The sequence below is a fragment of the Panicum hallii genome, chromosome 5 (genome assembly GCF_002211085.1).
Source record: "Panicum hallii strain FIL2 chromosome 5, PHallii_v3.1, whole genome shotgun sequence".
Classification (NCBI taxonomy): Eukaryota; Viridiplantae; Streptophyta; class Magnoliopsida; order Poales; family Poaceae; genus Panicum; species Panicum hallii.
Genome location: NC_038046.1, coordinates 1,193,634 through 1,207,991, shown reverse-complemented (window position 1 = coordinate 1,207,991; position 14,358 = coordinate 1,193,634). Strand labels below are relative to the sequence as shown.

Genomic DNA, 14,358 nt, shown 5'->3' with positions numbered 1-14,358 from the left:
ATTTTGTTTCGCGAGCGGGTCTCGGTTCTGGTTGAGCTTGAGCTGGGCCTCATGATTTGGTTCGGCTCGGCTCGCGGCCACTAGTCGAGTGCACGGCTGAGGACGGGACAACGGCGGTAAATGTTACGGCGATTTGACCGTCTGCTCGGGGCTCTAGCTAGATGATGCCCTGGCTGGCTCTCCGCGGGACCCAGCTGCAGTGACAGACTTGCCCTAGTGGCAACCAAGGTCTTGTTTAGATGCACTCAAAATATTATAATTTTTACACTCTCTCTCCATCACATCAATTTTGGAACACATGCATAGAGCAGTAAATGTATATAAAAAAAATAACTAATTGCACAGTTTAATTGTACATCACGAGACGAATCTTTTAAGCCTAGTTAGTCCATAATTAGATAAAATTTATCAAATACAAACGAAAACGCTACAGTTCCAAATGTTATAAAGTTTTGCAATCTAAACGGGGACGGAGTAGGAGCAGGATGCTGCTGCGCAACGAACCCAGGCATCCGTGTGGTACTCGTACCAGTCGCTGGAGAACACGCGGCAGGTGCTCGTGCAACTCCATCCTATAGGCAAGCACATACTGCTGCTGCCGTACTACAGGACACCGGTTCTGCTGTGCCAGTACGGTGTAATTCTGCCCGGTTGGCCGGCTAACGCTAAGTGCTGCAACTGCAAGCGTCGTATTCATCTGCTACAAAGTGGAGTACGTAGCATTAGCAGTAAGGATCACATCGCTATCAGCTTTTGCGGCCTTCTCTTTTTTTTTAGCCCAACGAGCTAACTAATCCGCTAGGTGCGTGCCCTTTCTGTTCGTTTTCTGCTCCTGCACGTAGTGTGTGCAGGCTGCCTAATTTCCGGGGGGCATCACGTGCCTTGTCAGACGTGACGCGATCGCCACCCTCCCCGGGCCCGATCCGCATAGAAATATTCATCACGTGGGAAAAGACCTGGATTGTTAGTTTTGACAGCGCACGTAGGGCGAAGTATCATCACGAGGAGAGACCACCAGCTCGGTTTCGTTCAGCTCATCGACAGGGGTCGCCTTCTAGTAGTAGTAGTAGCAGCAGAGAGAGTTGCGTCATGCATGCATGCAGGTTCATTGCGGCAACATGTCTTGTCTCTCTCCCATAAATAAAGATTAATTAAAGGTAACGCTAGAAGAGCCGGTACCATCGGTTGGATTGGATCTGATCCGATCCAAGGCAACGTGCTGCTCATGGATCGGAGGGATGCGAGCCCGAGTAAAGACCCGACCCAAGGATATCTCAGTGCTAATCAATCGATAATACCATAGTGTCTTGTCGCTATCGACGGGCCCTCCAACCAGATGTGCGGATTGGAACAGGCGGTGATCACGAATGCAGATTGGGTTTAGACTATTCCTCCCCATACGAGGCCCCCTAGCTGTGTTTCATGTTGCAACTGCGTCAGTGGAGAGGGAAGGGACCATGGCTAGCTTGGTCGTCTGATGGTGTCAGGTTGGCAAAACATCAACAAATCTCACTTTCCACTGCAGAAAGTGGATGCCCCAATCACCCTGCAACCCCCAGATCCTCTGCAGCGGATCGACGGTGGCTGTGCATGGGTCTCCGCCATGGTATCCTCGAGTACTAGTGGCAATGTAAATGTACAGACTGAGGCCACAGGCCACGGCACCACATGTGGTGCGCAGGGATATTCGTGCAGCGGGCTGCGAGGCAGCCGAGCCAGCCAACCAATCGCGGCCATGGCATCCATGATTTACCACCTTTGCAAGCAAGAGAAGAGAGAGCCCCAGCCGCTGGCTGTACTGCTGCGTCCGTGTCCGAAGCGACGGTTGAGATGGTGGTTGTCCATGTGCCCCGGACCGGACCTCACCTGCCTTTCTGCCAGCGCCAGCCACACATCTCCAACGCGGCAAGCATTGGCCCGCCCGGTCAGGATCCGGCACAAGTGCCTCCACGCGCGCTGCGGAAAGTGGCCACGGGGAAAGGGAAGGAGAGGCGATTGGGAGGCCGTGCGCGGCACTGTTGCGCTGCTTTTGCAGGACACCCATCGCTTTAGTCGCTGCCAGTCGATCAGTTTGGTTGGTTGGTTAGTTGTACGTACTCACGTAGTTGCATCAGCGTATCATATCCATCGCCCGGGCAGCCAGCCACGCATGCCGATCGAGCTAATCCACGAGTGACCTCGCCCGGGGTGGGTTTGTCGCTTCGACCGGCTCTATCACCGAGCGAGACCGGACCGGCCGTCTTTATTTCTTTTCTCTTTTCTTGCGCTTTACGATGCAAAAAAAAAAGAGAGCAATCCCTAGCACTCTCATCCTATGATGATTAGCTTAGCATAAAAGAAGCCGGGTTGTCCAGACTCCTCGCGTCGGGAACGGCGTCAGGGAGGAAGCAAAGATTTGGCCGCCGCTTTCCCCAAGGGTATCAGGAGGAGCAATTATTCAGAATATTATTTCAAACATAATTCGTCCGGAATATCCTATATATAGGCCGTCCATAGTTGGCCGGCACCTCCCACATGAGGGTGATCCCTCGTCCTTGGATGCGATGCGCAAGGCAGTTCGGCCAGCGATCGCGGATTCAGGCATGGCAGCAGAAGGAGGCGTCAATTAATGATCCCAGCCAAAGATGACAAAGCTGAACGACGACGAGGAGGCCCTCCGTATGCACGCACGGCAGGACAGGACAGCATACGCCCGCGGCGGAGCCAAAGCCAAACAAGACAGGCGCCTTGGTCGTCAGCTCGGTCAGGGCGCCCAACCAAATCCACCCAACCCTATTCAATTCTGAAGGATCGGATCTCGCGTCCAACGCTGTCGCCATCGACGGATCCCTTCTCTTGTTGGATCCAACCCTTCCTGTTTCTTGACAAGAGGGTGGGCCGGTGGCGGAGTAAAATCGATGGACGGCCGAGATGAGGCGGCCATTATAGCCTCTAGCAGTACCACCATGGCGTTGGATTGGATAGGAGGCCAGGCAGGCTCCATCATGGCTCCCAGTCTGCCATGGAAAATCTGATTTTACAGCTCTCGAATCCGCCTAGGACCGCATCAATGAAAGGACTTGCTTCGGTCGCCTCATGGGAGGGGATCGACATGACTCTGAAAACGAAAATTCTCTTGCCAAAGGACGGATGCAGCGTCCGCTAAAATACTCGCCGCATCAACCGTTTGCGGCCCGTCTCGTGCCGTCGTCGTTCGACGCACTTGCAAGATGTGGGCCATTTTGTTATGGCCAGGAACTACTAGCGGCCCACTTGGTGTTGGATAAGGCTGGAGGCGGCCCAGCCCAAACCTTGCTTTCCAGCCAGAGTTCTTGCTCTCCGCAAAAGTAGTGCCAGCCCTGGTGGCGGTCAGGACCATGCTCGATGCCCCTTCATCCATCCATTGCCTACCTGGCAGGCTGGCACAATGCATGACATCTTTTCTTTTTCACGCTCAGCAGCTCGGGTGTCCTTCCTTTATATTGCTCTTTTTTTCTTTGACCCCGGTAATTACATGTCTTTATACGTGGCAACGTAGGAGTAGGAGAGGCCACGCCGCCACGCACCCACCCCAAAAAGAAGGGAAAGACGAACGAAAGCGAAGCCCTTTCTTTTTTTCCCGATGATGAAAAGACTAAAGAGAGCTGCTACGAGAGCATGTGGACAAAGCACGAGTTAATCCGTGCTTATCGATCGTCATCCTCTGTAATGCACGTACGTTGGGTAGTACTTGCCGCCTATGCATCAGTTTGGGACATGTGAAGAAAGGCAAATCTGTCCGTCGAAACACGGAGGAGGCAACAAGGAGCCAGACCAGCCCCACACATGCCGAGAACGAACAAACCCTGCGAGGAGGAGCGGCGGACACGAGCAGCAAAAACAAACCCGCTCGATCGGACGCGCGACACCTTATGAACCGAGAACACCGCGCACCATGGATGATTTGCTCTCTCTCTCTCTCTCTCTCTCTCTCTCTCTCTCTCTCTCTCTCTCTTCCCGTCTTCCGCGGGAGGCGAGGTCACGAGCAATCATGCGCGGGAGGAGGAGGCATGTACATGTACTCCAGCTCCGTGGCGCCGAGGCCGCTCGCTCACGCTATCATGCGCCGGGAGGGCACGCCGCACGCCGCGGTGCTGCCGCTTTCCGGTTCCTGGCTGCCATCCCCGCGCCGCGCCCATGTGTGCCCCCGACGATCCCGTGGTCTCCCGCGCGCCCTACACCTCTGACCTCCTCGATTGGTATCGGCATCCCCCGGGCAGCTTTCCCGTCCCTTTTTTTACCTTCCTCCCATCCACGCACGCCGGCACGCGCCTTTTTTAACAGTTCGATGGGCACGATCGATGAGCCTCTGGCCAGTCGCAATGTGCAAGGCGAGGCGGGTTGCGGTGCGGTGCATTTGCGCGTCGCTCACCGCACCGGACGCCGGAAAAAGAGCGGCCGCGCGTCGAACGCCACGCGAAAAGTGAGAGATCTTTTGCGTACGCGCGCGGCGAGGGCGATCCGCTCCACTCCACCACGGTGGCGTCTCATCGCAGTACTCGGCACGCCGTAGCGCGCGCCGCTCGGCGACAGCGCCCGGGGGCGCGTGGCACACCGCACACTCGTAGCGCACCAAAAAGAGAGCGAGGCGTCCACGGGCCGCCGTCAGAGGCAGAGCCGTGCCCCGCGCGCGCTTGGCGTGCGGCCAACGGCGCCTGCCCACCGCGCGCGGCACTCACTCAACCACCCGGTGCCGGTGGTTCCGCGCGCCCCGCTGCCGAATGCTCAGATGCTCACGCCCTCGGTGTCAACTCATGCGTTTCAGTTTCAGTTTGTGGTTGTGGGAAGAATTTTTCACGACTATGGGCCTGTTTATTCCCTACCTCTAAATTTTGGACCCGTCACATCAAAAATAATCTTACTATTTAGAAGTATTAAATAAAATATATTTATAAAACTTTTTGCACAGCTGGGTGCTAATTCGCGAGACAAATTTAATGAGCCTAATTAATCCATAATTTACCATAGTGATGCTACAATAATCATCCGCTAATCATGGACTAATATACCTCATTAGATTCGTCTCGCGAATTGGCACTGGGGTTTTGCAATTAGTTTTATAATTAGACTTTATTTAATACTTCTAAATGATAAGATTCTCTTTGATGTGACCCCTCTAAACTTTAGACCCCAGGAAACGAACACACCCTGAAACGCATCAGTGGAAGTAAAAAGACATAGGGTGTGTTCGTTTCCTGGGGTCTAAAGTTTAGAGATGTCACATCAAAGAGAATCTTGTCATTTAGAAGTATTAAATAAAGTCTAATTACAAAACTAATTGCAGAACCCCAGGGTTAATTCGCGAGACGAATCTAATGAGGTATATTAGTCCATGATTAGCGGATGATTACTGTAGCATCACTGTGGCAAATTATGGATTAATTAGGCTCATTAAATTTGTCTCGCGAATTAGCACCCATCTGTGCAAAAAGTTTTATAAACAGATTTTATTTAATACTTTTAAATAGCAAGATTCTCTTTAATACGACGGATCTAAACTTTAGAGAGGAGGAAACGAACGCACCCTCAGTTGAGTTTGACGATAGCACAAGTCTCTGGTCCTAAACCTCCGCCCTAGCTAAGGGGCGAAGCCTGCCGGATTCGGTTGCATTATATGCTGAGTTCGGCCATATGTACGAACAATGTTAAACAGTAATTTTTCGTTGATTTTAGCAAATTTTATTAGGTCCGACGATCCGGTAGCTGCATGCGGCTCCGCCCCTGCCTAGCCATGTAAGAAATATCCTCCGAATCTGGAGTTAAACATCCACGTGCCAATAAATTAAGCATTTGAATTTTCAGTGGAAGTAGGCCCAGCGAAACTATGGTAACCACAAATCCTTCCATCATTTGTTTAACCCACCCGGTAGCCGCACAAGGGGCAAAAACTGTTGATTTACCAATATATAGTATCTGAAATACTCCAATATCCATCGAAAACATTGCCTTCACAATAAAAATCCTAGAACTTTATATAAATCAATAACACAAGATTGCCATTGCTAGGTTCATTACGAAAATATACTCCCAAAATATATCACATCATGGTAATGTATTTTTGTAGACATTGGTTGTCAAAATGGAGATATTACCGTAGGTCAAGACCTGAAACCGTATTAGCGTGGCTGAAAAGGTCCAACTAGGAGGAATCTGCTGAGGTGTCACCTCAGCAGCACAGCCCAGGCAGAGGCCGGCAGCGGCAGGCATGCTTGTCCTTGTTCCATTCCATCGGCGCGCGGCGAGGTACAGTGCATCCTTCCTCTTTACAGTCGCCAAATCTTTATCAAATCCGCCGTACGAGATTCAGTTGGTGACCCTGATGATTTGGTCTACACTTAACGTACTAGCCTGATAATTCTGCTGCCGAATTCTTCGTCCGCTGGGATCGGGACACATCCTCCGCTACCTCTTGCTGCTGCAGTGGACGCCGTGGAATTTTCAGCGTCACGGACGGAGCATCCGTTCCTGTCTGCTGCTGGTGGTGATGGATCAGGGCCGGGCCTAGCGCAGGACAGGATCGTCAGATGGGCCGGGGGGGGCTTTTCGGGTCGGATTGGATCAAACCTAGCTAGTTAGTACTAATCCGACTGGATGGGTGGATCATCAAGATACTCCAACTTGTAGCTCGGTAAAAGTATGGAGTTCATATCTATGGAAATCCGTGGTTGAGCAAGTTGACATCTGCTCACCATTAACAAAAAGAAAACAGAGGAGGTGAAATAAAAGAAGGCTTCCCTGTAGTAGAAGTTGCATCATGCGCTGCTTTAATAAATAACAAAATACTGTGGGAAAATCACGTCGTCCTGAGCTACAGCGATAGCTGTTTCGCTTTCCGCGGAAAAGAGAGAGAAGAAAACAAAGCCACAAGAGAGAGGGGGCCTGCTGATGGTCCCGTCGCTGCAGCAGGCCCCGTCCGGCGTCAGAACCATCTCTTTGCTTTGCTTGCTTGCTTGGTCGCCGGTGAAATTTACGCATCGTTGTCAGGCGAGATAAGATCGGCGGACGGATGGAGGGAATGGATGCGTCGACCGGATCGTATCGTCGCAACTCTTTTTCTTCTGATGATGATCTCCCCCACAGTGTCCCGTCTCGATCGGCCTCGGGCTTGCGCATCGGCCGAATCCGGCCTCGGCTCTTGGATGGTCACGTCGCCAGATCTTTGCCAGTTTTTAAATGCTGCCGGTCGAGGTTCGTGCTACGATTCGGCGCGTGTAGGTATCCGTCCGTGGCTCGCATCTGCGTAAGCTAAAGAAAGCCTCCGCACTCGGAGCTGGTGGTGCAGGAGATAAGCGGAGCAGAAAGAAAGGCCAGTGCCACCGGTATAAGATTATCCGTAACTTCTAATTACGCGCCCCTTTTTGAAAACTAAGGCCGGTGCCAATGGGGCGGTACCGCCACCCTATCAGCGCGGCGCAGGCGGGAGGCGGGCGGAAGGCGGTCGAGTGGGAGAGAGGACGGGATCCCGCCGGGCGGGAGCGGGCGCTATCGTCCCGCTCTCGCCCGCGTTGGCAGGCGCGCGGGGGCGGGAGACGGGCGGGAGCGAGGCGGCGCGCTGGCGTCGGCGTGCGCGAGCGAGAGGGGTGGGGTGGGAGTGACGTGACGCGTTTCGATTGGTCCACGCGGACTATCCGTTAAACTAGCCGTTATTTGACCGTTTGAACTCCAAAAAATTCAAAAAAATTGCAAAAAATCCTAAATTTCATCCCTAACCCCCCCTATAAATACTCTACCCGGTTTTCACTCCTTCCACACCCCAATTTGAGCTCATTTCTCTCCTCTACAATCCGGTTTGAGTTTTTGGGGCCAAATAGCGGAGACCTTCAACTCTACCGCGGAGCCGTCCCGTCGTCGCACCGCGAAGCAACTGAAGGATCATTGGAACGTGTACAACTGCGAGGTGACCTTGTTTAATGGATACTACATCCAAGAAGAAAGAATATGTCAGAGTGGAGCAGACGATGCAATGGTTATGGAGGGGGCAATGGCGAGGTATGAGAACGACCCGAAAGTGACGACAACATTCAAACGCCATCATTGGTGGAGAGCTGTTCGTCACGAACCCAAGTGAGCAGCGAAACATGGTCCTGGCAGTGGATCCGATGTGAGTAGCAAGAGAACCCGTCTCGGAGTTTTAGGTGAGTACAGCTCCGGCGGAACAGAAGACACCGAGGAGGACAATGAGACTCGTCCAATAGGACGTGACAGGGCCAAGGCGGTTAAGTGGAAGGAGAAGGCTAAGGGGAAGGAGAAGGGAAAGGAATCCTCATCAAGCAGTGCGGTAGCAAGTAAAGCATTTGCAATGAAGAACATATGGGGTGGCTTAGTGAAGGCTAAACTATTCAAGCAATGGAACATAACGAAGTCCAGATCAACCGTGGATATGGACAAAGCAGAAAACGTACTCATTTCAATACCGTCAAGATGGTGGAAAAAGAGTTTGGACTAAACGAGGATTCAGAGGAGGATTAGAATTTTCTTTTAATTATTATGTATTTTTGATATTTTTAATTGTGATGCAATTTCCTTTTTGAATTATGATGGAATCGGTAACTTTTTTAGTTGAATAAAATTAGTTTATTAAATTATTTTGCGTACGCGAACAAAAGAGAGTGAAATAATTAAATCTGGAAAAGAAAAGCTGACGTGGAGGAGAAAGAAGTGAGAGCTGACGTTATAGCCTGTGCATTGGAGGGATGGGGTGAGAGTGAAGATGAGAACTAACGTGGCGGGGAGATATCTCCCCCCACCACTGGACTCAGCGTAAGGGCGGGTGTCAACAAGATCTCTCGTAAACTAACGTCCACTGCCCAGCATTAAGGAACGGTAAAACCAACATGACTGGTAAAACAAACATTTTCTTCGTCATAATTTTGTTTTGTTAACTTGAGGCTCTGAAGTTTCAACGGAAAACTCCATCCATTTTATTGAACAGCACTCCTATATGATACAAAAAGAAACACCAAAGTCATTAGGCGATCCGGATGATGTTTACGGTTTACTGTATCTAATCTCCGACGGCACCACGCATGCTTCAGATTTCACCTTGTCTTTTTGCTCCCCCTTCCCCCCGTGGACCCTGACACCGATGCGCGCAGCAATTAAATAACGGGGGGAGGAAATGAGTGCAGGCCGGAGAATCTTATTAGTCCACGAAAATGAGACGAGGATTAGTGCTGCCCCCCGCCCGACTTTCTAAGGTTCTTGATAACACACGCACGCACATTCTCTCCGCCATCGTCTTCGAGGAAAGCAAATCATTTCATTGCCGGGTGGAAAAAGTCCCCTTTGACGAATAAATTTGTTTGTGGGCAGCCAGCCTTTGATTGAAGGATAATACTAATTGGTAGAGTCAACGACGATATGTTAATTATCTTCGATTGATAATCCTAGGGCCCGAGGAACAACTGAGGAAGACAAACAAGCTCACCTCCTCCGTCGTGCTAATGATACGATGCTCCTCCATCTGTTTTGCTCCTAGGATCAGCGTGAACTGGAGCGATCTCGTCCGTCTACCTCCGCGTGCGGTGGAGGACAGCAGGACCCCCTGTGCAGCTGCTGGCTGAGGCGAGAAGCAAGGTCATGACGACGACGTGCTTGCTTCGCGACGCAACGCGAGGCTCGCCGCGTCGGAGCCGCCGGCGGTGGGGGGCAGATCTCGCGCGGGGCGGAGCACATGGACCTCCCCTTGCCTCCGCTGCCGTGCGGGGCCCACCTGGAGGAGCGAGAGACACGAATACATTACTTCTCCTACGGCCCCACCTGCCACGTAGACATGGAGAGAGCGAGAGAGAGAGACAAGGCGCCAGCACATGAGAAAGTACGCTGCGTTGTATACGACGTGTGCTCCCTCTCTCCCCTCGCATCGGTAGGAACGGATGGCGCGGGGGTGACGTCAGCGGATCTCGCCCCGGGATCCTCGCGGGGCCCGCTCCTGAGGGTGACGGCGACCGGGCGAGAGGAGCAAGAGGCTTCCCTCCCCTCCCCTCTGCTTGGAAGACCAAGGCGGCCTCGCTTTGCGTCCCCTGCGGTTAAAGAGTTGACCGGGAGCAGAAACCAATTTGACTGTGGAGAGACCGGGGTTTTCACTCCTCGCTCTTCGCTCTCGAGCACCAGTAGCAATTGTGCCCGTGGCAGACAAGGCGCTGTATCCTCTCCTGGCGGCCTCGTATGAACAAAACATGGTTTGCTGCGACCTCGGTACGCTGTCACAGATCCTGTCCTACTACCCAACAATGCCTTTGCTACTTTGGAGCATCGCCAGGACTGGACTCTCTTGGCTTGGTCCTTGGGCACATGACCTGACAACCCATCGGCCATCGCACGACACGAATCTCAACGATCAGCAAGCTACCGGAAGCCACGGACGGCATGCATAAATTGCAACAAGAGAAATGACTGGAGCAAGAAAGCAACCGGAAGCGAGCAACCGTGGGAGGGGCAGGCAGGCAGCGAGTGGAGACACAGCCCATCCATCCCTTCCCTCTCTCCTCCCTCTTGCTTGCCATCCACACCACACCACACCAAAGCCAAGAACCAACTCATCGGAGGCAGAGACCACAGGCAGGGAAAAGGCGACGAGGGGGGAGGAGAAATCATGGAGCCGATTTGCTGTGGAGATTCGGCCGCGTGATCCGGTCGGATCTTGCTTTCCTGGGGGGCGACGGTGCTGCCGTGCCCTGCCCCTGCCTGCCATGGTGGTCGCCTCCTATATCCTCCTCCGCGCTGCTGCCCCCGAGATGCCGCATTAGCCACCCCTAAGCAACGCCTCCCACCGAGCGCCCCGTTCCCCGCCCGCGGCCGCAAGGAAGACATTGACCCAGGCTTCTCTTCCCCGAGCAACTCGCGTTGATTCTTTCATTTCATCCGTGTCTGGTTTCTTGCCGTTCCGCGGCCATGACGGTGGTCGATGCCGAGTCGCGGTTCCACGTCCTCGCGGTGGATGACAGCATCATCGACAGGAAGCTCATCGAGATGCTGCTCAAGAACTCGTCCTACCAAGGTGAGCGGCACAGGCAAAAACCTGGCTCCTGAAGAGCTCAGAGTGTGCGTGTGTTCCTTCCCTTGGAGCTTTCTTCTACCGAATGCGAGGGAGGAAATGTCTATGTTCTTTGTTATGGCCGGTTTTTTCTCATCTCTTTTGAATTGCGTCCTTGTTCAGTGACCACCGTCGATTCCGGGAGCAAGGCCTTGGAGCTGCTGGGACTGAGGGACGAAGCTGCCGAGTCATCACCGCCTTCTTCCTCCTCCCCTGACCACCAGGTACCTACTCACCCCCGTTTCCTGCTCGGTGGATTGGTCTCTGTTCTGGTCCCGTGCTGTGACCAATCAATCACGTGCCTGCCTCACTCTTGCTGCAGGAGATTGATGTGAATCTGATCATCACTGACTACTGCATGCCGGGCATGACAGGGTATGATCTGCTGAAGAGGGTGAAGGTGAGATTCGCCGACGGCCTTTAAATTCCCTTCCCGTGTTCGGGCCTTCATAAATAATCATGGTCCACAGCCGAGTAAAATTCTGTTCTTTGCTTTGGAATCCAGGGGTCCTCCTCACTGAAGGACATTCCTGTGGTGATCATGTCGTCTGAGAACGTGCCTGCCCGGATCAACAGGTGACTGAATTTAAACCTTCTCTCCCTTAACCCGTCCTGTTTTCATCCAGCATTTATCATGTTGGTCCTCTAGACAGGAGAATTGAACTACTACTGTAGGTCACAGCTAAGATTGATTGATCTAGTTCATAGAATCAGTATGTACGAGTACCAGATGAAAATGATTGTCTTCTTTGCTGTTCTGGCCTCCTGCCTGGTTCTGAACTGATTAGCAGTGTAGTACATGGTACATATCATGGTGAACCAAAGGGTGGGGGTAATCTAGGGAGCAGAAGGAATATAATGCCATCATTCCAGATTACCAGTTTTGCTTAAAAGAATAGTAGAATGGACGAATGCCTGAGGCTGAGGGTTATTTAATCTAGTGCTAGCAAAAAGGCTTCTTCAGGCGTTGGGATTGGTTTCTTAACTAGTTGGAGCACTCAAAAGATTTGCAACTTTCGCCTCTGAATTTTGTGCCGCGTATTAGTTAAAGCTAAGCTGGCTAGTCTGTTAGTTGGTCTAAAGCTTGCAAACAAATAAATATTTCAGCAAAAGTCTGCTTCTCGTTTTCTATTAGTCCTACAGCTCATCCCTCTGTTGGCTGTAAGATAGCCTACCTAAAAATGCGAATTTCCGCGAAATTCCAACGAGAACGATTCAAACAAAGCTGATAGATAGCAGCCAAATGTAGAAGATTTGATCTTTTTCAGATAAGAACAAAAGAGGGGTATAGTAGTGTGATTTGATGGGACAAAGGGTGGGAAAAGTCCAGGAATTCCCCAGAACAGCTCCCTTGACGTTGCTGTGCCATGGAAGGGTGGGATTGGAGGGGCAATGAATGCGCTGTGTTTTCATGCATAGATCGCATATCTTGGTGACAGCGATGTAAAGCATAGGAAAGGTTCCTCTCAGTGCCTTGCTGTGGTGGGCCAAGATCTCACGAAATCTTTCGGACACACGCACCCCGGACGGACTTATTGCAAAAAGTTATTATACTCTATAATTCCTTCTTTTTTCGAGTTCTAGTATTCATATTTTTGTGGTCACTGTCCGATGGTCAAAATTTCTGGGCAAATAGGGGGATGGGAGGGCATTCATTATAGAAGCACGATCATGAGTCAAAAGGGCTCTGAAATTCAAGAGACCGGATCTTTTCCTTGTGGTAGCAAAGATCTCTGACATGTCCGCTCTGTCCTTGGAGTGATGTGATCACGCGCCTCTGAGCGGAGAAACCAAAGGGGGGCAAGAAGAGGATTTTTGTTTTGCCCTTCCACGCAATCTGTTTTGTTTCCCTCCCATTTCGCGCTAACGATTTGGAGTGCCTGGCCAAAAATTTCAGGTGCTTGGAAGATGGCGCAGAGGAATTCTTCCTGAAACCCGTCAAGCTCGCCGACATGAAGAAGCTCAAGTCTCATCTCCTGAAGAAGCAGCAGCCCAGGAAGTGTCAGCCGCAGATACAGCCAGAGCCGGAGCAGCGGCTGGAGGCACCGCCGACACAGCCGGCGCACAGGCCGGAGGAGGCCTTGGCAGAAGTGACCGCGGACGGAGCAACGACAGCCGTCAGCGACTGCAACGGCAGCAACAAGAGGAAGGCGGCGGCCATGGAGCAGCAGGAGGGGCTGACGCCGCCGGAGAGCACCAAGCCAAGGCTGTCCAATAGCAGCCTGGCAGTGGAGACCTGAAAAGGCAACCGAATTGATCAGCCAGAACCCCCTACTAAGAAATTTCTTCTTTCTTTCTTTTGCTGTTTTTTTGGAGGGGGCTAATCATGAGGATGGATGGATCATTAGCTCCATGGGAGGGGGTTTTAGCTCGAAGTGAAAAAACAATTACGGCATACTTATATAGTAGCTGCTTCGGCCTGCAAATTTTGTTGTGCTCAGGGACACCCTTGTGTGTTCGTTAGAAAGATGAAGGGGATGGGGGGAAAGGAAGGAAGTTGTAGATAAAGGCAGCGCCTTTGGTTGCTCTTGTTTAGGGCTAATTTTAATTTGATGATGGCTTATTATGCCACTGACCGGCTCAAAGGCTGTGTGGCCTGTGATATGTTTTGCACAGGTCGATGGATCAATCGGTGAATTTGGCTCGTTTCTTCCTTTTACTGATAAAAAACTGCTCTGTGACATCGACTGTACATCTTTGCTGCTGCCGCTGCTGACTGCTGAGCTGATGAAAGGAAGAGAAGCACTGGCCTAGCCGCCTAGGGGCCACCCAGCGTGGGTGGGGACGAGATGACCCATCCATTCAGCGTGACGGTGGAGGCAAACAGTCTACGCCGATCTGACATGTGTCCACTCCAAACAACGTTTCTGTCTGTGACGGACAGATCTCCGTTCAGGCATGAACCAGACCTGGCAAATGACCATATAGGACTGAAATCTAACAGTAAGAAATGCTGATTTACGGTAGATGATTGATTGGATTTTGATAAGATGAGAATATATGAAACGATAATTAATAAAGAAAGATGATGAGACACTGTTTCGTACGTACGTGTGCCATACTGGCATGGCATTGGCAGCAGATTAGATTATGGGGGGTATTCGCAGCATCGAAGCAACTACTGGTGGTTGGCCGGGAATAGTGCAGGATCCGGCAGGATCACCCCGGATCGAATAAGCTACTAATATCCGGAGATCTCTCTGATCGCACCGCACCGGCCGAAATAGAAAAAAAAAGATAGGAGCCCCTCGTAATTGAATTGGATTCAGCTCTAGTCGAAGCCCATGCGCGCACGCATGGTCAGG

The 14,358-nt window shown here is 51.7% G+C and overlaps 1 protein-coding gene across 1 annotated transcript; it reads left to right on the top strand.

The window, feature by feature from the left end:
- The first annotated feature begins 10,911 nt into the window (after nt 1–10,911).
- On the top strand, nt 10,912–13,666 carry LOC112893401 (two-component response regulator ORR4-like). The gene is made up of 5 exons (XM_025960709.1): nt 10,912–11,017; nt 11,177–11,277; nt 11,376–11,453; nt 11,559–11,629; nt 12,951–13,666. The coding sequence occupies exons 1-5, from the start codon at nt 10,912–10,914 to the stop codon at nt 13,291–13,293; spliced, it is 699 nt and encodes a 232-aa protein (XP_025816494.1). The 3' UTR covers nt 13,294–13,666.
- The last annotated feature ends 692 nt before the right edge of the window (nt 13,667–14,358 follow it).